Here is a 27,488-nt window from a genome sequence, read left to right on the forward strand (position 1 = left end):
CGAAAGTGTTTTATTTTAGTCTAAGTATTCTTAGAAAGGTTAGAAAGTAATTTTAGAAGGGTTTGTTATTTATAACATCCTGCTTTAGCTGTTTATTGCCTGTGATGATTGGCCTTGAATCGTCACTGTGTTCTTTTGTCGGTTTGGAATTACAGGCTTGTGTGTGTTTTTGCTTGGGTGCATGCGAGTTTACATGCTGAATAGATAGTGTGTATGGGTGTAAGTGTTGGCCTAGTTTGGCTCACCGTAACGCCAACGCATTTAAATTGGATTTAAATTTAAGTTTTAAACCTGCTGCAGCTGCCGGCTTGTGGCTTGCGGCCACATTATGCATGCAGCATGATAGCAGGTTATATGTGTATGTAAGCTTGGGTCAAAGGGCTACATCTTGCGACCGGTCAGGGCGGCACAGCCGTTATGATCCAGGCCGCAGCTCTATGGTGCACCGCAGGCTGTCTGCCTGCCTAAACACACATGCACACACTCACACCAACCACAGACCCACGGCAATGGATTCTTGCCCGGCCACACTGCCTTAAAGCTGCCACACCCCTGACTGCCTTACACACACATATTCAATGTAGCCACAGTCATTTGACTTCCTACACCCACACTGACATATACACATATGAGGACCCACTCACTCTTCACACACACAAATATGTCTCTCTCGTTTCTACATGTGTCAGTCTTTTTGACACCAGGTCTGTGGGTGCAGGTTCTGGAGGAGGCCGCAAACTTTACATACACACTGTGGGCTCATCTGGTTTTATGTAAACAAACACGCACTAAGTGTGTTTAAATGCACTTTAGTTGGACTAAAGCAATTTATCACTTTGGACCTGTGGTCTCCCTATCAGTGTTGTTTTTGTTAACTAAAACTGAAATGAAAATAAAACCATTAAAAATTATTCATTTTTATTAATTGAAATAAAGCTGAAATAACATAAAATATTAATACTAGAAGAAAATCGTAAATGAAAATGAGAAATATCACCAACTAACTGAAATAAGTTAAAGTACTAATATTACTAAAACTGAAATAAAATAATAAATCTATATAAAAATAAAAAACAAATAATTAATAATAACTAGCACATAACAAAATTACTAAAAATTTTAAATAAAAACGGCAAGCCTAAAATTAAAAGTTAATTCAAAATATTAATATTATAGTCGTATATTATAATTATAATCATTCATTCATTCAGAAATAATAAATTTTTGTTACATTGCAAATTGCTGTAGTGCTGAATGCTGGTGAAATGGTTGTTCTTTTTGCATCTCAATTGTACATATTGAACTTGCTCATGGAGTCTGTTTATTTTCTGTTTCTCTCTCCGTCTCTGGACTCTGCAGACACTGATGAATGTGCGGATGAATCAAACTGTATAGATGGTAAATGTATGAACACATATGGGTCATATCAGTGTTTCTGCACTCCGCCCCTGGTTCTTGCACCGGACAGCGCTCGCTGCATTTTACCTCCCGTGGCAGGTAAAGCCTTACATCAACTGTAACAAAGTACTATGCACCTGAAAACCCTACAACACACTGCAAAATCCCTCACCTAAAGCCACTAAAATTACACTTTAAAACTCACACCCTAAACTTTAAATCCCACCTTCTAAATCAGTGTTTCCCAATCCTGGAGGCTCTCAGAGCTGCACATTTTGGATGTCTCCTTCTTATTCATCTCCTAAGATCATTAGTGAAGTTCTCCATGACCTGAATACAGTGCGTCAGATTAGTGAGACACCTAAAATCTGCATTGGTGGGGTTCCACAAGGAGCTGGATTGAGACACAATGCTCTAAATCCTTTCATCGAAACCCTCAATTCTCTCAGACCTATATTCTCTCCTCTGAAACCCTACCTTTTACATTTTACACCCCTTAATGTGCTATAATCTACCTCAGTTGTTTCTGAGATCATTATTTGATCATCTGAACTTTATTGCTTGTCTTGAGCTCAAAGCTATTCCAAATAGTGTCATACTGCCATCTAGAGGATGGTCAGAATAAGACATACATTTTTTTAATGGATTTTTTCACATACATTGCATTGTTTTGTGTTCTAAGGTTGAAGGAAATGTCTGTAAACTTCTGCAAGGACATGTTTTTCTGCACATTTTAAGCATATTTCAGTATTCTGTCAGTTTAATTTGGTTGACACTTATTCATTACCACTTAAAATGCTATTTACTGTGTTTGTGTATTTACAGGGCAAAGAGAAACTGATGTGTACCCAGGTATTTGCTGGGAGACCGTAAAGGAAAGGCTGACCTGCACAAATCCCATTGCCAATATACAGACCACGTTCACAGAATGCTGCTGTTTATACGGAGATGCCTGGGGCATGGATTGTGCTCTCTGCCCGCATAAAAATACAGGTATAACTACATAGCAAAACACAAAGAAAAATCTGGAGTTAATTTGTAAATATGATACCTCAAGACGTTTGCTCTTTCTTAAAATTATTGCAGACACAAAGAACCTGCAAACACGAAAAGCAAATCAAAACAAATCTCTTTTTTTATTCTCATCCAGAGGCCTATGCCACTATGTGTAATATCCGTCAGTTTGGTGGTCCCCGTCGGCCGTATGGTCAGGATGCTTTGGTCGCTGGCCCAGTCACTGAATACGGCCCTGAATATGACTCTCGACCTCTGAACCCCGACGGCACACTGCCCCTCTATGAAGATTACGAAGAACCAAGAAGTGAGTACAAATATACTCCTTAAAGAAATAGTTGAAATTATTATTTATTGATTGATTGATTGACAGTATTTACTCATATTCATGTTTTCTAAACCTCTCTCTCTCAGATCCATATGATGCATTTGAAGGACTGCGAGCAGAGGAATGCGGTGTTCTGAACGGATGTGAGAATGGAAGGTGTGTGCGGGTGCAGGAGGGATACACCTGTGACTGCTTCGATGGATACACACTCGACATGTCCCGCATGGCCTGCGTGGGTGAGCAACAGCAGAGTGTCACATAATGAGGGGATCAGCATGTGGGTGGGATTAGCTCAGGTTGACATTTCAGTTTGTTTTTTATTAATATCATCAGTAGTATGTAGTTATTTTATATGTGATTGGATCTATTTTGTGTGTTATTAGAGCTTAAACCTCTGAAGGTTGGAAGTGATTCAAAACCTTGTCTGTAATGTAACTTTAAAATTCTCATTACTAGCGAATGGGTGTGTTTTTCTTACATTGTCACGGATTGTGATCATCATGACTAATCTCCTGAAATGAGGCATGACTGAGCAGATGATATACGCCCAGGCACAGAGTGGCTATTAGGGTTGGGAACGAGAAGTGTTTCTTAATCAGAACCAGTATCAATTTTTCTTTCGAAATAATAGAATGACATTCGGTTGCGGTAATGGTTCTTGCATATGTATTTTTGCTCCAACGTACCATACTAAAATACTTTGACAGAGTTCCTTGCGGTACTTATTCAGTGACACTGCAACACTGTTACAGAATCTACAGCGCAAAGCACACACTGAGACCAGAGTAGTCCTATTCTCAAGCAAATTACTCTTTTAGTCAGTTAATTTAGTAAATCAAAAACAAACCTAGCAATCAGCATAGTCCAATTCACAAACAAATGACATACTGCGCAGCCTGAGTAGTCCGATTCCCAAACCAATGACTATTATGAGTCATGTTTTTTTAGTGTGTGTGTGTGTGTGTGTGTGAATCACAAACAACGCTAGTGCAGTCCTATTTCCAAATATATGACTCTATGAATTGCAACCAGTGTAGTCCAATGCTCAAACTAATGACTCTTTTGGATGGTTCTTTAAGTTTTTAGTGAATCAAAAACATTCCGTGAAACCATTTTTCCAAACCATAAGAGTCGGCTATTTTTAGTGAATTAAAAACATACCGTCCAACCAGAGCATTGTAATTCCTGAATTGACTCAGCTCTTTTAAGTGAATACAAAACATATATAGTCCGGTTCTCGTATGAATGACTCTTTTAAAAATGCTCTTTTTAGTCAATCGAAAACATAACACACAACCAGTGTTGTGCGGTTTCCAAGTGAATGACTCTTATGAATCTGTTTTTATTTTAGTGAATCAAAAACATACAACCAGTGTAGTCTTATTCCCAAATTAATGACTCGTATACATTTTATTTAGTGAAACAAAAACTGTGAGGCTTAGATCAGTGTACTGTCATTTCTAACTGGTTTATATAACAATCTGTAGTTAAAGAGTTTGTCAGAAGCATTTTATAAAAATGAACGAATTAGCACTTTTTTGTTTTAGTTTTAGTTTTAGTTTTTTTGTTTTAGATAGTTTAATTCTAATTATTGGATTGCACTTATGCCTAGAAAGATGCAAAGTTATTAAAAAGAGTGCACATTTTGCTTTAGCAAAGAAATTACATTTATTTTTTTAACCAAATATTTATTACCCTATCTTCTAAAATAACCATTATTCGAGTGGTTAAAGGGATAGTTCACCCAAAAATGAAAATGTTATGTTTATCTGCTTACGCACAGGGCATCCAAGATGTAGGTGACTTTGTTTCTTCAGTAGAACACAAACAGAGATTTTTAACACAAAACCGTTGCAGTCTGTCAGTCCTATAATGTCAGTGGATAGGAATCACGGCTAGTCAAAAAAACATAAACAAACAAAACCAAATTAAACCCTGCGGCTCATGACGATATATTGATGTGTAAAGACACAAAACGATCGTTCTGTGTAAGAAACTGAACAGTATATATATCTTTTTTTTTTTTATCGAATCGAATCGAATCTCCACTCGCACGCTGATTATAGTCAGCCTTCTCTAGCTATTTATTTTATTATTTAATACTTATTTTAGTTAAGTGCTTAAATTGTAAATATGCATTTATTAAATTATTTTATTTAGTGCATTTGTATTTTGTTGTTTTTGTATATAGTTATGCAATAAAAGCGTATCAACCAGGTTCCAGAAATAATCACTGAGGGTGCTTCTGAAATTAGTGAGGGTGCTCTAGTCTTAATGCACATTTTTACATATTTTATCCCATCTATTGCTATGGTTATCACTGTCAATCACTGCTATTTCGAGAGCAAATCCCACATAAATATGCGGATGTCATTCCCGAAACTTTGCAACATGTGTGTGGCCGAAAAACAAAGTTTACATAATAAATGGATTATAAGCCTTGAAAACTTGCAAAGAGTGCTCTTTATTCCCACTAAAAAGCTGTCACTCTTTGTTCATCGCGATCTCACAAAGTTCTGTTATGACCAATGAATCTCACACTGCACAATTAATAAATTATTAGCAGCGTGTATACTGTATGTTATCATGAAAAGATTCGATTGTATAACTCAGCACGGAACAAAAACTGGTGTGTTGCAGCCTTTAGATATGAGAGAAACCCAGCATATTCATGAGGATGATGAAAGTGTTTTCACTTGAATAAAGCCTTGAAGTCCTTTTAAGTGTTTTTCTTAATTGAATATGTACAATTTCTCATATGTTAACAAAATGTATTTTATTTTATTCATCTCAAAATTTTGAACTTAATCTATACTTTAGGTTACATTGATAAATATTGCATTTGATAAGATAGAATTAGCAGGTTAGCACTTCTTAATAGTGTACCATAGTCCATAGACCCCAATATTTTAACCGCCCCTGTCTCCGACACCATTTCTTTTGTGTTCCAGATATCAATGAATGCTCAGAGCTGAATACAAAGATGTCTCTTTGCAAGAACGGCAAATGCATCAACACGCAAGGCTCATATAAGTGTGTGTGTCTGCCAGGATTTGTCCACTCTGCCCAGCACAACTACTGTGTGCCCCAAAGACAGAATGCAACCAGCACGAGCACGGAGTGACCAGCAGGGGGCGCAAGATACACTAAAAACACTCTTATTTAATCAAGGCCCATATACTCTGCACTGTATAAAACAAACACCCAAAATCGAACCTAGAAAAAAAAGTCCTACTTGAGATGAAGAGTTTAATGTGCTATCTTATGGTGTCTATGAGAGAACTGTATAAAATATTTGTTTTATTGGTCTATGTAAGTTTATTATTTTTACTGTATTAGGACGTAGAAAGATTTTTTAGGTGTGAACATAGCAGAGGTGATATTTCAGCAAACTGACAAACCCTATGACCTTAAGCTGGGGGACTGCTTTATTTTAACCCAGTCAAAGACACAGAGCGTGTGGATATTTTACTAATGCAAAAGCCAGACTCTCTCCTTCCGATTTTCTTTTCTTTTAACTCTTCTTTTGATTTTATTTAGTGTCTTTCCCCTTCTTTCAGTTTTGAATTCATTTATTGGCTGACTTTTCTTTATCTCTTCCTTTTCTTTTCTATTCATATTTCCCTTTTTTTTATTAAGGTCTTAGCGAGGCAGACCACACCACAAACACACAAACCTTCAGTACATAGATTCATAGGAAACATACACAGCACAAAATGTTTTCAGTGTCAAGTCTTTAAAATAAGCTTTTTATATGAGCTGCTTTGTATTAATGACAGACACTAGCTAATTTTCTGTGTCTGGGACATTAGTCCACTGCAGATGTCTGCCCTGTGGAGCAGGCATGACCTTTAACCTCACCTTTCTTCTAGAAATTGTTTCTTTGAATAGAAAATAATAAAAATGAAGTGCCTTTGTGTTTTTTCAGATGTTTTTTAACAGAAATCTTTTACTGCATTTGATGGCGAAATGTCTTGCCAGGTTGCAAAGCTGCTATTAAACAGCCGTGGGATTTTTTTTTCACTCTCTTTCTGATTTTTTCTCTCTCGGATATTTAAACTGAAGAGTTGATTAAAACTATGTATTTGTAATTTGTACATGAATAAATATCTTCTGAATATCCATATAATGTATTAAAAGTCTTGAAATAAATCAGAGATGGTGATGTTTATACACATTTATCTATGCTGTGTTGTCTATATTAAATATCGGTGCTTCTTAACTGGGTTGTGACCAAAAAAGGGTTGTCTGTGGCAGACAGAAAAGAATAAACCATGTTAAATACAATTGATGGAATCTGACACACCATAGAACAACGTTACATCACCTTAAATAATAGAAAATAATAGTTTATAAGTAGAGTTACAGTAAATTGTTCTGTTCCCACAATGGTTCCATAGAAATCATACCTTGTCTCACCTGTTTATCTTGAGCCATGATCTTGTGTCGAGAAGTCAGGTGATTTATGATTCACATCAATTGCTTCTCAATGAGAAACCAATGGCACAAACTTATTATTGTACAGCTCTCTGGAATACTGCATTCAGGTTGGTAAATCGCGTCATCCACAGTTCTGCTGATATTTTTTAATATTTCCCACAGTCCACGACAACGTATCGAAGACCGTTCATCCGGGTAAGTGAAACCGACAGTACTTTCATACCGCGGATTGTATCACACTGCGGATTGTATTAAAAATAATTCAAGGAACTTTTAAAACTTAAAGGGTTAGTTCACCCAAAAATGAAAATTCTGTCATTAATTACTCACCCTCATGTCGCTCCAAACCCGTAAGACCGTTCATCTTCAGAACACAAATTAAGATATTTTTGATGAAATCTAGGAGCTCTCTGACACAGCATAGAGAGCAACACAACTGAAATGTTCCCAGTCTCAGGTGTATTCACAACAGGAAAGTTCGCTAGTTCACTTGCTTTGGTCCGGACCAAATACAATGTTGATTTTATTTTTTATTTTTTGGTTTGCTTTCACTCTGCCCTTTTTTGCAAGTGAACCAGAAATTGTAAACAAACCCGTGTGCTAAGGTCAGCCATTCATTGAACAGAAATGATCAAGCAGGGAAAAACAGGAAGTGCAAAAACAGGCTAATCATGGAGATCTTTTGTAGTGCAATTTTTATTCTTTTACTGATTTTGCGGTTATCAGATACTAATGCAATATGAAGAAACTTATGAGCATCATATGAGACAATGTCATACGATGTTGTAATTACGACTTGCCGAAAATAAAATCTATAGATAAAAAATACTAAAAGCATATCACAATGTTAGTTTAAACATTTAACCTAGATAAATGTGCGCTATTAGCTGCATATCCAATCCTTAGTGTGGCGAGTGGAAGCTGAAGCGCGCTTCAGGACTTAAATGGAAACAAATTAAATACGCCATCATTTTTGCTCATAAAGGTAAGAATAATACATCATTTGGAACTGTAAATGGTCTATTTTTATTTGTGTGCACTCACAATATCAAGAAATGCTCTGCTTTTGTAAAATAAAGAAAACAAATAGGATGCGCTTGCCGTCTCGGTCTTGAACAGGAGCGCTTCACAAAAATGCACCGAAACTCAGCAAATATTTTCCTTACAGACATGATGAATATATCTATAGAAAGCTTTAAATGACTACAAAACTAAATAATTCAAATCCAAAACAAAAACTCTTATTATTATGTAATCCGTATAGATGCATTTCTTTCTAAAGGTGCGTCCAATGATGAGATGGCGAGTCAGGATCATCAACGTCATTGCGACACTGACTCATAAAACACTAGTTTATTAATAAATAATAAAAATATCTCCTTACTATTTTCCCCCAACATAGTCATGGTAATTTTTGCACAAGCTTTTTAGAACGCTCACGTCACGTTGCTGTGCGCCATGGTCTCATCATTTGCATGTTTTTAAAGCTTTGTGGTTTAAAAACAAGTGATTTAAGTCATTGAAACGCAAATAACAGCACTATATGCGCGAGCTGTCTGTTTCTGAGCGTGATTTCTGCAGTTGGGTCAGATTGAGGTCAGGTCATATTCACAACTTAAAGGAGACATATTATGCCCCTTTTTACAATATGTAATATAAGTCTCTGGTGTCCCCAGAATGTGTCTGTGAAGTTTCAGCTCAAAATACTCCACAGATCATTTATTATATCATTTTGAAAATGCCTAATTTGAGTGGAAGCAGAAACAGCTGTTTTTCGGGGCTGTCTCTTTAAATGCAAATGAGCTGCTGCTCCCCGCCCCCTTTTCCAGACTAGAGCTGCGCCATTACAGCTCGGACATGCTAAAAACATCTGTCATGGTTTAGATTATCATGTTTATCGTGCTGAAATCATGCGGTTTAAACCATACGAGTTTAAACTTCTGATATACGTTTTCTGAGAGCACACATCCGAAGCACACGAACAGAAAGCGGCCACCACAAAGCATGCCAGTACTAAACTAAGTTCTCTTCACACACAAGTTTACGTTAAAAACACAGGAGTTATAAAAACAGTCGGTTATGTCTGTGAAGGTAAACTGCTGGGAAATAAATTGCATGTTTATTTTAGATCTAAATAGTGCTCTGTGCTCCTCAGTGCAGACAAAAGCCCTATTCGCATGGGATTAGTATTATCTGGGGTAATTGTATGGTGGTGCAGCGATATGACAGCACCCAAAATACTACCAAACACTCCCAACGCAGCTCCATTCTTCGCGAAAGATGGATAAAAAGGCGCACAGGAAACAAAAACCTCGAAAAATTATATACGATTCGCCAAGTGCTGGCCAAATCACAGAGAAGCAGATTCGCACAGGACTAAAATTATCACAGGACCTCTGTGTTCGGTGAAATCTGGTTGGTCATTTGCGGGGGAATTTTTACTTTACAAATTACAGACATGGCCGATTCGCAAGGGATTAAGATCACAGACAACCTCTGCAATTATTACAAATGATTGGAGGTCACCATACTAATCCTGTGCGAATAGGGCTAATGGCAGAACAGTTCATATGTTTTGCTCAAACTTTCGCCATGGCATTAGAACTGGTACACCGTTGTCGCTTGCGAAATCAAAATGACGGCGCCGTGGGTGAAAATGTACAAATTAAGGGGCGATAATATACTGTATATGTAATGAGATCCCTTTGCTACATCACCAAGGGAGCGAAATCAGACGCGCTCGTTTTCTCAGACGCTTGCAGAAAAAGGCTTACCAAATCAAAGTTACTGGGTTAATCTTTTTCACGTTTCCTTGGTTGGTAGATGCACCGGGGACCTGATTATAGCACTTAAAACCTGGAAAAGTCAGATTTTTATGATATGTCACCTTTAAACGAACCGTACCAGAGTTCGTTTGGAAGCGGACCTAGACCACCTCTTCAGCTGGGTCTTGATACAGTTGTTTGGTCCGCACCCGAGTGCGATTGCTGTATTCACACCTGCCAAAAAGGTCCGCACCAAGAGGGGAAACGAACTTGAGTTCGATTCAATCGAACCAAACAAGACAGGCGTGAATACACCCTCAAAAACATAGCAATTACATCGGTAAAACAGTCCATGTGACATCAGTGGCTCAACTTTTTTGTAAGTACTTTGTACTTTTTGTACGCAAAGAAAACAAAAATAACAATTTCAGTTGTGTTGCTGTCTATGCAGGGTCAGAAAGCTCTCAGATTTGATCAAAAATATCTTAATTTGTGTTCTTGTGGGTCTTAAGGGTTTGGAAGGACATGAGTTTGAGTAATTAATGAATTTAAATTTTGGGGGGAAGGGGACTGAAAATATAAACATAATTGCCAGAAATATGCCCCGTCAGCCATTGGTCGAACAAACAGATAGCCACGCCCACAGCCCACTTCATTGGTCAAGTAAATGTTGTCAGGTGGTAGCTCAAAACAATTGGTGAAACTTTCATAGTAGCAGAGACATGTTGATAGTTTTCGGAAAAGTAAACTTTTAATGGCTTGCTTTTTGTTGTCTCTGCATATTAATCTGCAATAAGAGTATTTTTCCACTGAAAACGTTACATACTTTGGCTTTTATATAACTGTAGTATTGTCACTGTGTTGGTCTTGTTCCTATGTCGATAGTTTTATACATTGTAATTGATCATGAAATCAATATTTAATGTCCACTAATCTATTTGCATGTCTTAAGAATATTTTATATTTATTATATAATATTTAAGATTTGTGTGCTTTATTTGCATTTCTTCACTCAGTTTTCCTGTAAATATTATTTCAAAGCACACAAAAGCAAGTCAGCTAGTGAACTGACCTGACAGGGCAACTAGAAATCTTCTAACAAAACAGGCGAGCTGAGATAAACCATTTATTAATTTTGTACATAATACCATGGTATATGAGTATAGTACTTATATAGTATATATAAATATATTTCTCAAATAACCATGCTATCATAACCTAATACCATTACTATACAGTAGCCTACTTCTCACTAAAGATTATTGGTCAAGACTAGCTCAAGGGCAATCCAGCAAGGATGCCTTTACTTTCTGCTTGTTATTGTCAAATGTATGTACTGGAACTGTGTGTGTGTGATAGAGAGAGAGAGAGAGAGAGAGAGAGGTGGAGGGGGAAGAAAGATACAGAATGATTGATTGATGGAGCGAAAAGAGACAGAGCAAAGGGAAGTGAGGGGTGGGACTGAGTGAAAGAGGAGTGGAAGTGAAGGGGGAGGGCCAGAGAAAGCAAAGGGAGGAGAGAGGCAGCATGCATCTGTGTGGGGTCAGTATCACATGCTTGGCTCTTGCACACCACACTGTTGTTGCTGCGCTTTGATCTGGGTGCATCTGACATGCAGTACTTTCTTTCTTTCTTTCTTTCTTGTTAAGGGAGGCATGAACTTGCAGAGAGATATGCTGCATGATTCACACCTATGCTGAGTCAAAAGAGCTCCAGTGATCTGCACAGGCAGGTAAGATCTCTTTCATTTGATCACATAACAGACTGTCACTCCTTTTTACAGCCAGTGGTTCAGTGGTTATACACAAACTAAAGATAAACCGTGGCGTGTTGGACATTAGTTTGGTTTAATCGTGCAGTTCACACACTCTGCACAATCCAAATGTGTGTAGTCTGTAGTCAGATGGTGTTACTGTGATCATCTGAAGAGTACAGAAGGCCACTTTACAGTCTCAATGCAAACATGTTGCAGGCAGAGAGATTTGACAGAGGAATTCCAAGGTCACAAACTTTTATGGTGGTGTATCATGTTTTGTTGTCTGTTGTGCTGTGTCGTGTTGCTGTGTGTTTGTGTGATAATCGGAGCCAGTTCCGGGAAACATGGATATTTATTTGTCAGTCCAGATGATCACAGGGCTGGTCAGTGACCATCATGTTGTGCAGAGAGTGTGTGTTATTGTATGCAGGTGTGATTTTGTGCATATATTCTTTTAAATTTGTTAGCGATATGTTTGAAACAAAAGTTTTGGTGATAAGGTTATATATTTTAATTTTTTTATTCTATAAATTATATATGTCATAAAGTAAATACAGTAAAAAACATAAAATCTGCGTTATATTAATTTTATATACATAGTTATACACAGTTAAATATGTAATATATATTATTTTTTAATATTTTTATTATGTAAAGACAGACATTTATATAAGTGATGTAAAAAAATCATTAATATTGTCAATTAATTTTATGTGTGCATGAGTGTGTGTGTGTATATATATATATATATATATATAATATATATTATTTTTTAATATTTTTATTATGTAAAGACAGACATTTATATAAGTGATGTAAAAAAATCATTAATATTGTCAATTAATTTTATGTGTGTGTGTGTGTGTGTGTGTATATATATATATATATATATATATATATATATATATATATATAAAACCTTTGGCTTGCTTCCTTTCTCATCAGGGGTTGCCACAGCAGAGTGATCCATATATATATAGATTAATTAATAATATAATTTATTTTAGAGTTACAGTTTGGGTTAGTCTGTAGTAATAATTAGCTTATATTAACACGTCTGTAAGAGTGTAGCTCCTTAACACATATTTATTTAAATTTATTGACGTGTGTATTAACATACACACAATTTCCTGCAACGCTCTAGGGTGACAATGCTGATTTAGTCAGTTCACATTGCAGTCTGCACAGATGTTGCATTGCAAATGTTGTTGTAGTTTCAATTTTTGTTCATAAGTCTCAGGGACGATCGTGTCCCAAGGACATCTATTCTCTCTGAATCCCACCCGAACACATGGATACACACTGACTCTTTCTTTCCAACACATGCATGCATGCTTTCTCTCTTTCAGTTTATCTCAGCAGCTCACTCTCACTGGTTTTATTAACCATGTCCGTGTTTCAAGTTAATGCATTAATGGAAAAATCAGTTATTCATCATCGTTTCATAAAGTTTTCCATAAAGCAAATAGCTGAGAAGAGGTCATGTATACTGCAGCATTAACCTGTGGCTTGTAAGGACCTTATTTAGAGCTGACCAGAAGTCCAGTGTCTCTAAATAGTTACAGTAATTAGTCATAAATGCACACGTGAACATCTGAATTTGAATTACAGGATGTTGAATTACTGTTGTACAACAGCTTTTCTCTTTGAATCAATGTTTGTCAAATAAGGTACTCACAGGTCTAAATGATGAAGTAAATCATTATTTTTAACATTGATAAAAATAGTAAATAATGTTTGTTTTTTTTAGGATTATAATTAACATATAATTATTAAACTTTCTATACAAACAATAGAAGTCAGCATTTAGTTGGCTTGGTAATCAAGGTGTAAATAATAACCTTCTCTGTTGTTTTTTCATCTCTTTGCTCAGTGTGCTGATAATCTGTGGGTGGGATCAGCGGACAGTAATATTTAAGCTCTGTTAACACATTAGCACTCATGTATCTGCTGAACACACACACTCATTCACGGAGCTGTTGTTTCTGCAGTTACACAGAGTCTATGACGGCAAGTGTAGGCAAGTGTCTGTAACATGGATGGTTCTTCCTCACTGTCTCACTCCACTACATACTCACCCTCATATGCTGTCTCATTTGATTTTTTTTCATAGTGCCTTTTTACCTGCTGTTTCTATTTCTAAACCATCTTTCTCTTATCGGTGTTATTTGCAGTACGGTTGTGAGCCAGTAAAATGGCAGACTATTTATAGAGCAAGCGTGTCAATGTGTTTTTGCGCCCTGCTGCGTATGTGCTTGCATGTCTATCTTCTGTCCATATCAGAGTGATTCTGTAACTAGCCTTGCGAAAGTATGTTCACAAAGTTTTTCTTTGCTGACATGGTCAATACATGTGTACGTAAGTCCATTTTTAAGAAATTTAGCAGTGCATCATTTGTTCACCAATGAACCAGATCCTCTGTAGTGAATGGGTGCCGTCAGAATGAGAGCCCAAGTAGCTGTTAAAAACAAACCAACAGTAGACGTAAAGTAGTAGTAAAGTCCATCAATTAACGTCTTGTAAAGGTTTGTAAGAAGCAAAGGTGTTTTCACTGTAAACTGTCGCTTCTGTCCATACCTCATTATAACTCTTTCTCCAGTGAAAAAGTGCATCCCTGTTGTCTTCTCGCATCAAAATCCACTGATATGTTTGTTTAGAAATCTTTTCGCTTTTAAACGATACTTAATCTGTGCATGAATCTCTCCTGATTCAGGCAAGACAACTTATTCACAGGAGAAAGCAGTATTTTGGATAAGGGACTCGTATTTTAGCAGTAAGCAATGGTTTGAAGTCTTGATGGATTTGTTTATTACAAACACGCAGCTTTCCACGCTACAAAATGTTAATTTATGACAATAATTCATGCTTTTATCAGCTTTTTGGACTCTCATTCTGACGGCACCCATTCACTGCAGAAGATCCATTGGTAAGCAAGTGATGTAATGCTAAATTTATCCAAATCTGTTTGAACTATTGTACTTCTTTAAAGTATGCATGAATTGCCATCTGCAACCCATTTTATTTCAGTAATTTGACATTTCTTATTTTTCACAAGAAAAAAAGTGTAATGACTTGATTCTATCCTTAAGGAATTTCTATGATGGGTACAAGTGGAATGAAGTTAGAGCGTATTCAAGTTTGCTACAATTTTGCATAAATTGTTTGGCTATTGGTTAAAATGATCCAATTACCACACAACCTATGTGATTTCTGCAGAAAAAGGAAAATTGTTTCATTATAAAAGGAAGTTATTATATTTTGATTAAAGGTGGTGATGGTGAAGACAAACTATTTTTTCTTTGAAATGACATGCACCAATGAATTGTTCAACAATATGAGGAAATAGTGTTAATTTTAATTTCCTCAATCTTCCACTCTAGTCTTCCTCTTTCTAACAATAAATCAGGTACAGAAATTCACACACTTTCTGCAGTTGAACCAGATGGCAGTGAATTACAGCAAAAAGCACTTAACTCTCATCAGAAGTCTTTCCTGCCCTGTTGACCTCACATCAGAAATGTTTGATCCCTGATCCTGGATCAGTCTTTCAGTAGCTTCTGTGACCTGTCCTCTGTTTCAGCTGTCATCGATTCAGTCAAAAGTTACTGCTTGTGTCATTCAGTGCAAGCATAATGCAGGGTTATATGTATGTAAAGTACACCTGTAACATTTCCTCATATTCATGAGAGCCACAAAATCTACCTCCACGAAAAGACACAAGTAAAGTGTTTATCAGGTCTTTATAATGTGTAATATTACCCAAGACTTTCATAGTATTTGACTAAAGTTACATGGAAGTGTTTTGTAAGTGTGATGCCTGGATAAATGTGTTAGTCATGATTACTGAAGAACAAAACAATCCGGCTCTGAGCAGCTCGACATTTCAGTTAGACGTTTTAAGGAATTTCTAAGAACACTTATGCAAAATCCAAGTAAATGTTTGGTAAACTGGATTCTTAGACAAGGGAGTCATGGATATCAAAGATATGACCTCAAATCTTCCACAGCATTTCATGTGACACAAACCTCAGCCACATAACAATTAGTGAAAGAGTGCACTTAAATATAAATATTAATCAGTCTTTTCATATTTATTATTCTGAAACAGCTTTTTCAGAAGGGTGATGGAATGTCAGTACTTTGTGAAGAGGTTTCATACGCTTTGTTCTTGTCTACTGACACAGCACACATCGGTAACAATAGCCCAATGCTAATGTTCACGTAGCTGTTTAAAACAAACACTGTCAGAGTGTGAAACAAACTGGGTTGGCGGAGCAGGATATGTGCTCATTGTTTGTGTTTAGCTGGTTCTTTTTTAGACTCGATGAGACGAAACAAGATGGTCTGCATCCCTTTTGAATGAACAATCAGGAGGACAGAAAAACAGCTGCTAGTGTCACACACACACACACACACAATGCACATACACGTTTAGAGAAAAAAACAGATAGAGGAAGGACAAGTGTCCTTCAATGTTGCTATGGCCTACTTCGTCATTTAATTATGATTCACTGAACTGTTCACATAGCATGATGTGAAATCAGTGTTGTGTTCACTAAAATATTGGAATTTATGCTGTAATACAGTTAGGCTGATGATACACAGGGTAACTTTTTGAGCAATTTTGCCAGGCAAAGTTTTTTGAACATTGTTTCTTGGGCACTTTCCCACTGAGAATGGGTAACAAATTTCTATCTGGATACTTTGGGCCCTGTGTCTCACTTGGTTGCCCATTGATGTCAACATTAACCAAAGTTGCCCCGTGTATCATCAGACTTAGTTTAAAAATGCTCAGTGATTAAATTGATTACTAACAAAAAAGTACCAATATGTCTGCCTTCAAATGTACCAGGTTCCTCTTTCATAGCAGTAATAATAAGATACCTAATGAAGTTATCAGATGTGATCCATAAATGTTTCTGCTAAAATATCCTTTAGAGAAACCAAACAAATTAGTTGATATACAGTAAGAGTATCAAGTGCTAAAATGTATGTGATTTATGTTATCAAAGCCCAAATCTTGTGGTTTTCAAAGAATGTGATTAGAAATGTGTAGTTGATATCCAAATCTTTTAATTGCAAACTTTTAATTGCAAACTTCTGAGTGCAGTATGCAACATTGTTGAGATCTTTTCTAAACTTCCAGTAATTTGACATGCCTCTTTACAGAAAAATCTGAGAAGATACTCAGTTTACTGTCCATTTGATCTTGAAGTGCCATATAAATAATCTGGTACATGAATATGGAAAGTTCATTCAGTAACATGGTATATGTCAAAGCTCCATCAAATGCCACTATAATACTTCTCTGGAATGGATTGCAAGTGCCTATATAGTATTTGTGCATTAGATGAGAAGGAGTTCTTCACCAAAATGTCATTTTCAATGACACACCCCTGTCCTGAACAGGTGAGAATTATAGATATATCTCACTGTATTGCAGTCCTGAGGTAAGAGCTTTGATCATTCAGTGGTTCTGCGAGACTCACCTGAAACTGGAGTTAAATTCAGCTGTTGCATGTTTAGTGTTACCAAGCCATTACTTGTGCAAAGCTCTTCCGTTCTGAAACCTGTCTTCACCCCTGTACTCTTGCGTATACAAACCACAGACAGATTGAAGAGCTCGTACCTCAACCAGACCCACTAAAACAGGCCAAACAGATAGATGGGAAAATGCAAGCTTTCGCAGGGTATACTTGGGGGGCCTGAGGGTGGGTGATCCTAACTGTGAGTAATCCCTGCCCGTAAATATCGGCAGTTGAATGACACCCTGCTGGGTGGGAAGTCCTGTTGTCTGTGAATAAATTCTCCTCACTATGGTAACCAGAGGGACTCGTCCCCTCAAAGAATGGAAGCTGGAAAAATAGGCTCTGAGTTTCTATACATGGTAGTCATATTAAATATATCTGGCACTCATTTGAATAGAGGGCCTTTGAAACAAAAGAGAATGAGAATTGGGGTTGTCCATTGTTTGAACGTGCCGTTAATGTCCCTCGCTGTTGTTCGGGCTGAGAGTTTGATGTATTTGCAATTGTTTTGTCGCGCTCATTTGAGAGCAGATCAAGGTCATGCTGTTTATTGAAACTATAGTTACTCTGGCTTGATTATTTTGGGGGAGGCGGAAATCACGTGACGCAGATCCACTGTGTGTCTATGACATCCTGTTCAGAAGCCACTGACTGGAAAAAAAAGCAACCTGCCTTTATTTAACCCGCAGTGGTGAGGAGAAAGAAAAAGACAGTAATGCTAACACTCCTGACTATTGTCTTTCGCTCATGGTCTTTTTATTTCCCTCACACCCCCTTTTGCACACACAAAAGGACAGATTGGTGGTCACCGCCACCCCTCCCGCGTGTGTATTGTGACGTGGTTCCTGTGTGCCGGGCTTCAGTTTACGGTGTGTTTTGGAGTATTTTTAGCCTTGCACAGGGACGCCTGCTACACAGACAGGAAAAAGGCCAGAATAGAAGGAAGTCCATTCGCCTTTTAGACAAACAATCCCTTCATCTGCATCAGTAAACTGTGGGAGAAAGAGAGAGAGAGAGAGAGAAGAAGAATGAATATTTCTCACATTCACTAGTGCCACATGGTGTTCGCAGGCCTTCTTGCTGAATTTCACAATGTTGGGGTCCAGAGATCTGTCATAATATTCACTGTCTCATTATTACAGAAACCATTCACTTACCCTTTCTCTCTGCATATATAATGTTAAAAAAAAAATTTTAAATCGAAAAAGCATGATATTATAACTTAATGGATTTGATATTGTTACTGTATTTGAAGCCAAAATAAATGTATTAAATGTTCGCTGAACATTTTTTTTATCAAGTGTGTCTTTTATCAGCATGCTAAATCACAGAGTAGCATTTTCAATTCAATTCAAATTATCAATTGCGACACTCAATGGGGTCCCTGGACCCCAGTTTCTAAACCCTGGGTTAGAAAAATAAGTGTTTGCCATAATTTATGCATCTTCATTAAGATTTTCAGTGAATAAATGCTGATACAATTTAAATTTTTGGTTGGACAGTTCCTTTAAATGAAACTGTAAAATTTTATTCAATAACCCATCTGCCATGTGTTGCAATTGCCAAAAGCTATATATTCAGTAACAGATTCCTCTCTTTCATCCAGATTTCTGATCGTGAGGTAAAGCAGTTGCTCTCAGGCCAGATGCATCCCAGACTTTAGAGTGAGTTATCATTTTTGCGCTTTTCAAATGTGTCATGAAATATCTGAGCTTGTCCAGGTCCTCATCAAGTAAGATCATCGTCTAGTTTCAACTCTTAGTCTAGATGTCAGAATGAACAACAGACCAGTCAAGTTAAGCTGTAACTTTTAAGTAGGTTAGCATTAGCATGACTCTTTAAAAATGCATGGTGTTGGGGAAGTTTCAGCTCAGTGTGAGGAACAAGCGACAGCCACTGCTTTATGAATTATACACATCTTTTGTTCCTCTGGATAATTACTTTGTTTTAGCCTTTTCTATATGGCAATTTCACACAGACTGTAGTTCCTGCTCGGTCCCTTTGCAGTGTGTGGCAGGATGTTAGCAGCTCTGTTTCAGAGAGAAACGTTACCCAAAGTTGTCAAAGTGTTGTTCCTTTTTCAGTTGCACGCCCTGTTGAAAAAAACAGCATATGCTGGTTAGGTATGTTTTGACGCTGGGATGCTGGTTTAAACTGGTCCTTTGCTGGTTTAAGCTGGTCATGTGCTGGCAAAGGACCAGCATAAACCAGCAAAAGGACCAGCATAAACCAGCAAAAGGACCAGCATAAACCAGCAAAGGACCTGCTTAAACCAGCAAAGGACCAGCATAAACCAGCAAAGGACCAGTTTAAACCAGCATCCCAGCGTCAAAACATACCTAACCAGCATATGCTGTTTTTTTCAACAGGGCGGAAGCTGTACCCTTCAGTGTTGGAGAGTACCTGACTAAAAGCAGCAGTGATACTACCTTTTTCAGTAGCGTGAAAGTGGATACACTGGTTTCAAAATATTTTATTTGGAGGTTCATGTAGCTCAAACAGTGGAGCACTGCACAAGTTCATGGTTATGTTTGGTTTCAGATTAATTATACCATTGAATGCAATGTCATTTCGGATAAAAACATCTTCCAGATGCATAGCATAGATATAAAAATAAAGTTCTTGATTTTCCAGTAACAAGCTACTTTTTCCAAAAAGTAGCATTGGAGCATGATCACTGTTATGCTGCATCACTGTTTAATTATCAAATCGAAACTGTACAAGCTGCAGGCAAAAATCAAGCACGCTATATCTTGTATCTATTGTGTAGAATACCGCTTTGAAAAGTCCAGTTCATTTTAGTGAATTGGTTTGTTCAAACAGTTGTAAATGTACAACTGCAAATAATTCACTAATTTATTTCCCTGCACAGGAAGTCCTTGTAATCTTTTGTGTAGCAAAATATTTTGTGATTTTTTTTTTTACAGTTGACATGACATCCACACTATTTTTTGCCAGATAAATACTGCTGTGGTTGCAGTCAATGGTAACCAAAACTGTTCAGTTACTGACATTCTTTAAAAAAAAAAAAAACTTTCGCGTTTAGAACAACATGATGGTGAATAAATGATGGCAAAATGATCAACTTTGGGCGAACTGTCCATTTAACTACTTTGAGTAGCTTGTAGTTTGGGAAGTCAAGTTGCTAGTTCTAGACGAAATCCTATTATTGATGTACTGACAGGATGATTCATGGTTCATAATTTGACTGAAAGATGTAAATCTCAAAAAGTACACAGGTTGGGGCCCTGATCTGATTTAGAACTGCTGGTGGTGTTGTGTTTTGTGTTTGCTCGGTTCATCTGTAGTAAATCAGGCTTTATAGAGCGACTGACAGAGATAATTGGCTGTTGTCTCTGTGGTCTGAAGCTTTAGATGACTGTTTGATAATGAGGTTGTGGGGAGGTTACTCATTTACTGATTGCAGGTCTCTGGCATTGTGTGAATGGTTCAAGGGAGCAAGATGGGTTTGCGTCTTTGTTTATGTGCATGAGAGCTTTCTGTCTGCGTGTGTGAATGTTCTTGTGTGCGTGCGTGCATCCATGCATGCTCATTTTTTTCTTGTCTGTATTAGCAGTGGAAGCTCTGTGTGAATGTTGTGACACGGTCCTCATCACAGTTGCTGTCTACGAAGAGAGATAGATCTCATTCTTACTGTAGTTTAGTGTTGGTCAGGGCACTGTACTTGTGAATTAAACTTTATAATCAGCCCACAACAAGGTCGTTCAAAACTTACGTTTTAAAGCAGTTCAAAATAATGAGGAGGAAATATACAGATTGAGGAGGAGGGAACATGACTGTGGTTTCGAGTTCAGCTACATTTTTTCCTTTAAACCAGTGCTCACCTAATAACAGGCAGCAAGCCAGACATAGACCATAAATATTTTTCTTTAATTTTCATAATGTACTCTGCCATTCAAAAATCTGAAGAAAATAAGAAATGTTACTCAAGCAACAAATCAGCATATTAGAATAATTTCTGAAGGATCATGTAACCATTTTCCCTCGCCATCATAGGAATAAATTACATTTTAAGATATAGTAAAATATGGAGCACTGTAATAACATTTAATTCATAATAATATTTCACCTTACTTTTTTCTCTGAATTTTTAATTAAAGAAATGTAGCCTTGGTGTGGGTATAAGAGACTTCTCTTAAAAATATAACACTCTTACTGATTTTCTAGACTGCATTTAAAAAGAAACTGCAAAAAAAACAACAACAACAACTGGTTTTGCAAACACAAAGCAGCATTATATCACTAAAAGGTTGCAAACTCTGAAAAAAAATGAAGATTTACAATGAATTTTCCTGAAAATCCACAGCCATACAACATATTGACTAATGCACATGTAAGCTATGATTGTCAGGAAATTGGGAAAGACTTTTGGAATTTTCTCTCTATGACATTTGTCATTTTTCTAGAAAAATAAATGGTAAAATGGACAAAAAAAATACAGTAGAAATTAATGCTGTTTGAAATGAAGTACCTGCACTGAAATAACTGCAGGTGAAAATAACTGCTGGTGAAATGGCCTGCATCAGTCTTAAGTCATAAAGAAATGCTGATATGCTTGACTTCTGTGACCTTTCTTGGGGGTCAGCAGGAGGAGTCTGGGTTTTGAACAGCAGCAGTCCAGTTCACTGAGAACCCAGTGATTTCATCTCACTACACGCACACAGATGTAGAGGGCAGCTGTTCCTCTCTTGCTGCCAGACACACAGACATCTGCTGCATCTGCTTTTCACCCAGACACTCTGTCCTGCTTGTCCTGCCTTATTTCACATCATATTTATTATTTTTCTCGCTTGAAGTGCTTTTGTCTATAGTGTAGTGCCAATAAGAAATATCCAACTTGTCCCAGTGCTGTAACACGAAAGTTCTATTTGTTTTTAATTTCTTAGTCTCTTTTTCACTTTATTATTATTCATTTTATGTCTCTTCTAGCTTGATTCTCACATGTCCTCTTCACTCTCTCTCTTCCATTTGTATTCATCTTGTCCCCTGTTCGTGTTCTGAGCCCTTCTGTCACTCTGATTGGCTGTGATGATCTGTCATATGGCCGTCTGATGTGCGTTGGTGTTTACAAACAGGCGTGGAGGACAGTGGGATAGTGTCAGTCAGCTGATCGCAGTCTGTTCTGCTAGAGAGGAGTTCTCCTGTCCTCAAACCACAGACGCTTTTGGAAGTTACACTTGACCCTCCAGATTTACACCGCTGTCCTCAATGTGAAGATTTAGGGTAAGTGAATGAGGGAAATGTGAGTCTTTGGCTCTTGCATGAGATTTAGGAAAAGCATCTTCGATCTGAGCTCACCGTTTATGCTTTTGACATCATCACATTCAAGTTCTGAGTCCGTGCATTTTCTCAATGAGTAATTCTCTCACTCTCTGTTTTGCTCTGATTTTCGAGAGCTTCTTTGGTGCTCTTGCATTTATGAGAATATTAAATGGTATTTAGGTATTGTCTGAGGCAGTTTATTCCAGTTTTGTGCTATTAAAAGTAGCACTCCTGCTGTTCTAACCTCACATTTAAAGACAGTATTAAATAGCTTGATAAGCGCAGTATTCTTTCCTGTGTTGATGTGTTTCCTTTTGAAATTAGACATTTGTGTGAGGCATATAGGGTGTTTTTCCCCCTTTAAAAAAAGTAGTTCAGTCATGGTTATAAGCATAATTTGTTACAAGCTAGTAAGAAACAGATGGTATTCGAGGGTGGGCCATTCTCATTCTAGAGAGCATTTGATTGGATAACAATCTCTGTAGTGCAGGATGAGTCACCATTTTCTAGAAAGAGAAAGACTGTACATTTTAAATTCATATATTTGTGATTTTTGAAGTGTACTAGCATATACACTAGTTCAGTCATGGTTATAAGCATAATTTGTTACAAGCTAGTAAGAAAGATGGTATTCGAGGGTGGACCATTCTCATTCTAGAGAGCATTTGATTGGATAACAATCTCTGTAGTGCAGGATGAGTCACCATTTTCTAGAAAGAGAAAGACTGTACATTTTAAATTCATATATTTGTGATTTTTGAAGTGTACTAGCATATACACAACCCCTAAAATGATTGTGGTCAATAATATTGCAAACTGCATTTGATCAAAAAACATTTTGTGAATATATTGTGAAATAATTTTAGAATTTCTGTTTCAAATATATACTTAAACTGATTTTTTTTGCATCCATTACTCCAGTCCTTTCAAAAGCATTCTAATTTGCTGATTTAGTGCTCAAGATTTCTTTTTCTTCTTATTTTTAATATCTTCTTATTTTTATTATTTACTGTTAAAAGCAGTTTTCTGCTTGATATTTTTGTGGAAACGAAGATCTTTTTTAATATAAATATCTTTACTGTCACTAACTCATAACTTTTGGACAATAGTACATGGACAAAAAGACATCAATTTTGTATATGCCTTCTCTATGCTGTCAGAACTGAAGGAAGCTGGTTTGTTTAACACTGTTACAAAGAAAAAAAATCTACATTTCTAACATGGTCAAAATCTATTTATAAAAGCATTTCACAGAAATATAAGTAATAATTCAGCAGGGGAAAAGTCTTTTGAAATATTGAGTCGGGTTGGCAACTAAAGAAGGGTATGAGAACGATTTGACATGCATTTTCTCACAGGAACACAGTAATGCAGCTAGTCGAACATTTAAGAGTGTAATTTCTTAATTTATGAAATGTAGAAACTGAAGCATATATGTAGGAACTAAATTTTGCTGATATTGTTTAATAGTGATTAATCTTAAATCATCATTAACTAATATCACACTGCATTTTAGATCATGCAGGATTTAATAGCGCTTGAGTCATAAATATCTAATATATTTGGCTTCATGTGACGGTTGTGTAACTGATGTCTCTGTGTGTGCTGGTCTGGATGAGGCGAGTCAGGACAGGTTCCAGCCATCAGCACTCAAACTCACAGATGAGAGGGGTGAAAATTAAACTGAGATATTTATAACCACGGCGCTGGTCCCTTCATCTCTGTGGTCAGGGATCTATTCCCTATCTCTATCTATTCAGGGATCAGGATGGAAATGTCTGATGGTTTTGCAGTTATTTTGCATGTCCCACATAGATTCTTTCATCTCTTCCATCACCTCACTTGCTGGGGTCATTTATGACATCATGAGAGGGCGTCTCCAAGACAACGGCAATGAATTCCGAACAGAGTTATTGACAGCAGCGCAGGTACCTCGTTTGCCGTTGTATCTCACACATGACTTCATACAGGGACTGTTTTACTTCAAAGACCAGGATGCCGACTGAAAGTCCCATAAGATTAATCTGAGCCTTCTCCGTCGCAAGCAGCTGCTTAACCTCTGTGTACATTTGTTGTTGTTGTTATGGCTAGATTTGATTTCCAGTGTTTGTAATTAGATGTTTGAACGATAATTTGTTGTTGATCCTTCAGATTGCATTTTTTCTGATCTTCACTGCAATAAAAATAAACCCAAATCTAAAATTAATCTATTAGCTATTTGTGCACAGGAACACACACTTACCCTGCCCGTTTTGATTACATAGATAAAGGATTCAGGAAAAAACACACGTCATCCGGGAAAACTGATGTACACCTCACAGCATAAGACAGAAATACAACAAAGCAACACAAGAGGAGCAAGATTTAGTGGCAGTTTGAAGGGCTATTTAGTTATCCTCCACGACGTTCATAAGTGTTAATGAGTTAAGACACTATTATCTTATGTAAGCTCTAATCAGGTAGTGTACGTCCAGCTCAGTGGGCCAGAATGAGGTCATGCCATCTGTGTGGAATCGTGATGTGTGATGTAGCGTCATGCAAACAGAGCTCCCGCCAGAGAGATGAAATATTGATAGCTGCCATAGGGAGTTCATAGAAGAATAAAGCAGTCAAACAATTCAGCTTTAACGCAGATCTGTCTGCTGATGTGGTTTGGAGAGAAGGGTTAGGGCGAAATACAAAAGGCACTTTATGGATACCATTAGTTTATTTTTTAAAGCATTTGAGGAACAAATCCCATGTTATTTTGTTTGCTTGCCTTTTGTAGGATTTATTAAATGTGTTAGATAAACTATTTTTAAACTGCAAATTAACCTAGCAATTTAGGCATAATCTGTCAAATTGAAATGCAAATTATTTTTGTTAAATTAATTGGTAACACTTTATTTAAAGGACCAGTTCTCGCTATAAATTAGTTGCTTATTAGCATGCTTATTACTAGCATATTGGCTGTTTATTAGTACTTATAAAGTACATATTAATGCCTTATTCTGCATGACCATATTTTAGATCCCAACCCCATACCTAAACTTAACACCTACCTTACTAACTATTAATAAGCAGCAAATTAGGAGTTTGTTCAGGGAAAACCCTTAGTTAATAGTGAATATGTGTTCCCTATTCTAAAGTGTTACCAAAATATTTTGTCTTTACCCAAAAATTTAACTAATTTTTATTACTTAACACTGTTATATTTAACTATTTTTATGCACATCCTTCTTAATGCAAAAAGCACAAAAAAAATTTACTGACTGCATTTTTTGTTACGGTAAGACATTATTATTTATTAAATATTTAATGAATAATAAATATTTAGCTCTTCCTAAGTGATAGCCTAATTTAGACAAAGTTCTGGCATAGATCCATGGTTTGGACATTTAGCAAAAATGACTAGCCTCAATATAAAATGAATGGAAAATGAAATGGCTAATTTAGTTTGACCACCTGAATGTTGATGATGAACATTCTTGAAGGTTAAGCACTTCCTTTCCTTTTTAAAAAGAGTTTCAGGGCCTATTTTGTACTGCATTCATCAAAAAATTTGAAAAAGATGAAGATCGGCTGACAAACTTTAAAGCAAGAGGTGATTACTGAACACTGAACAGCATCAGTTCATTCATTATAAAGCCTCATCAGTTCATTCACAGTAAAGCCCCTCGGTGCAAGCATGTGAAAGGCTTTATAAAATATTTCTTTAACCTTTTTTTTTTTTAATTGACACTGTTTTGTTTGTTTCTGCAGTGAGGCACAAGTCAACCATTGTTTTGCTGAGCACACTGAGCACATTTAAAAGAGAAGAGAAAAGAAGAGAGAAAGAGGGTGGCTTACCTAATGGCAGAGATCTGGATGTCCCAGTGAGGTCAGGTCAGACGGGAGGTCATGGGGTCGTTTACGCTGGGGAAAGCTGCTTCTTTGGAGCTACTGCTGGAAGCCTGCATTCATGCGTTTGGTGAGTGAACACTAAAATGACAGCTATCATTTTGGCCGCTATCCATGTTTTATAGGTTTCTAACAGATTCACGCACCAATCTCAGACTAGCTCAGTTGCTAGATCTTATGTTTGTTCAAATTCATTAATTGACTATAATAATCACAGTAATTGACCACTGTTATTGGTCATGGTTGATGCCATTATGGATTGCATATGATTAATGACCTCTGTTTTGCTTAATCATAGTTGCTAATAACTATAAATGATCATACTTAAAATTCCTAGTCTTGCTGCTCTTATTGATCAGTATAATTACTGATCAATGTTATTGACCCATGTTATTGATTGTTTACTGATATCCTCCGTTAGGTCTTTATATCAATTTTCATATATGTATCATATGTATCTCATATCATATCTATGTTTTTGAGGTGCTATTCATCAATCTGTAATATACTAAAAATGTGTAACCCTCCCTTTTTCCATTACTCATGCTCTATTTTTTCTTATAATATATTATTAGGTAACACTTTAGTGTAGGGACCAATTCACTCTATTAACTAGTTGCTTATTATAGCATGCCTATTATTAACATGTTTAACATGTTTATTAGTACGTATAAAGCACATTTTCTGCATGACCATATTCTACATCCCTAATCCTACCCAATACCTAAACTTAACAACTACTTTACCAACTAATAATAAGCAGCAAATTAGGAGTTGGTTAAGGCCAATGTCATAGTTAATGGTTTGTTAATAGCTAGAACTGGACTTTAAAATAAAGTGTGACCTATTATGATTATTTTTGGTTATATTATATTATATTAGATCTGATCTTGTAATATTCCTCCCTCTTTCTGTGACTGTCTCTTTCTGTTAAAGATGATGAAGGAGAGCTGCATGAAAATCAGCTTCCCCGAACCCTTCTGCTGATGCATCGCTGGTATGTGTCCTCCACTGAGCTCGCTGGGAAACTTCTGATTATATATCCTGTGGCAGTCCAGTATGAGTGAGTGTGTGGTTTGTGTGTGTGATGCTTCAGT

At 36.8% G+C, this 27,488-nt stretch overlaps 2 protein-coding genes across 5 annotated transcripts in view; both read left to right on the plus strand.

Annotated features, from left to right (window-relative positions):
• Positions 1-6,858, plus strand: part of LOC107583538 (latent-transforming growth factor beta-binding protein 1-like) — an 85,298-nt gene extending 78,440 nt beyond the window's left edge. For 2 of the 4 annotated variants that reach the window (XM_016269794.1, XM_016269796.1), the window contains 5 exons: positions 1,360-1,497; positions 2,224-2,391; positions 2,549-2,719; positions 2,827-2,976; positions 5,692-6,858. In XM_016269794.1, the coding sequence (XP_016125280.1) occupies positions 1,360-1,497; positions 2,224-2,391; positions 2,549-2,719; positions 2,827-2,976; positions 5,692-5,864 (800 nt within the window). In that variant the 3' untranslated portion in view covers positions 5,865-6,858. The remainder of the gene's footprint in view (positions 1-1,359; positions 1,498-2,223; positions 2,392-2,548; positions 2,720-2,826; positions 2,977-5,691) is intronic. The other 2 variants (XM_016269797.1, XM_016269795.1) reach the window with 1 other exon arrangement.
• Positions 6,859-11,513: 4,655 nt separating this feature from the next.
• LOC107583647 (ras guanyl-releasing protein 3-like) overlaps positions 11,514-27,488 on the plus strand; it is a 30,421-nt gene continuing 14,446 nt past the window's right edge. Inside the window, exons 1-4 of the mRNA XM_016269934.1 lie at positions 11,514-11,677; positions 18,836-18,893; positions 26,254-26,461; positions 27,328-27,430. Of these exons, the coding sequence (XP_016125420.1) occupies positions 26,392-26,461; positions 27,328-27,430 (173 nt within the window). The 5' untranslated portion in view covers positions 11,514-11,677; positions 18,836-18,893; positions 26,254-26,391. The remainder of the gene's footprint in view (positions 11,678-18,835; positions 18,894-26,253; positions 26,462-27,327; positions 27,431-27,488) is intronic.

This window comes from Sinocyclocheilus grahami, unplaced genomic scaffold, assembly GCF_001515645.1.
Source record: "Sinocyclocheilus grahami isolate Dianchi unplaced genomic scaffold, SAMN03320097.WGS_v1.1 scaffold54.1, whole genome shotgun sequence".
In the NCBI taxonomy this organism is placed as follows: Eukaryota; Metazoa; Chordata; class Actinopteri; order Cypriniformes; family Cyprinidae; genus Sinocyclocheilus; species Sinocyclocheilus grahami.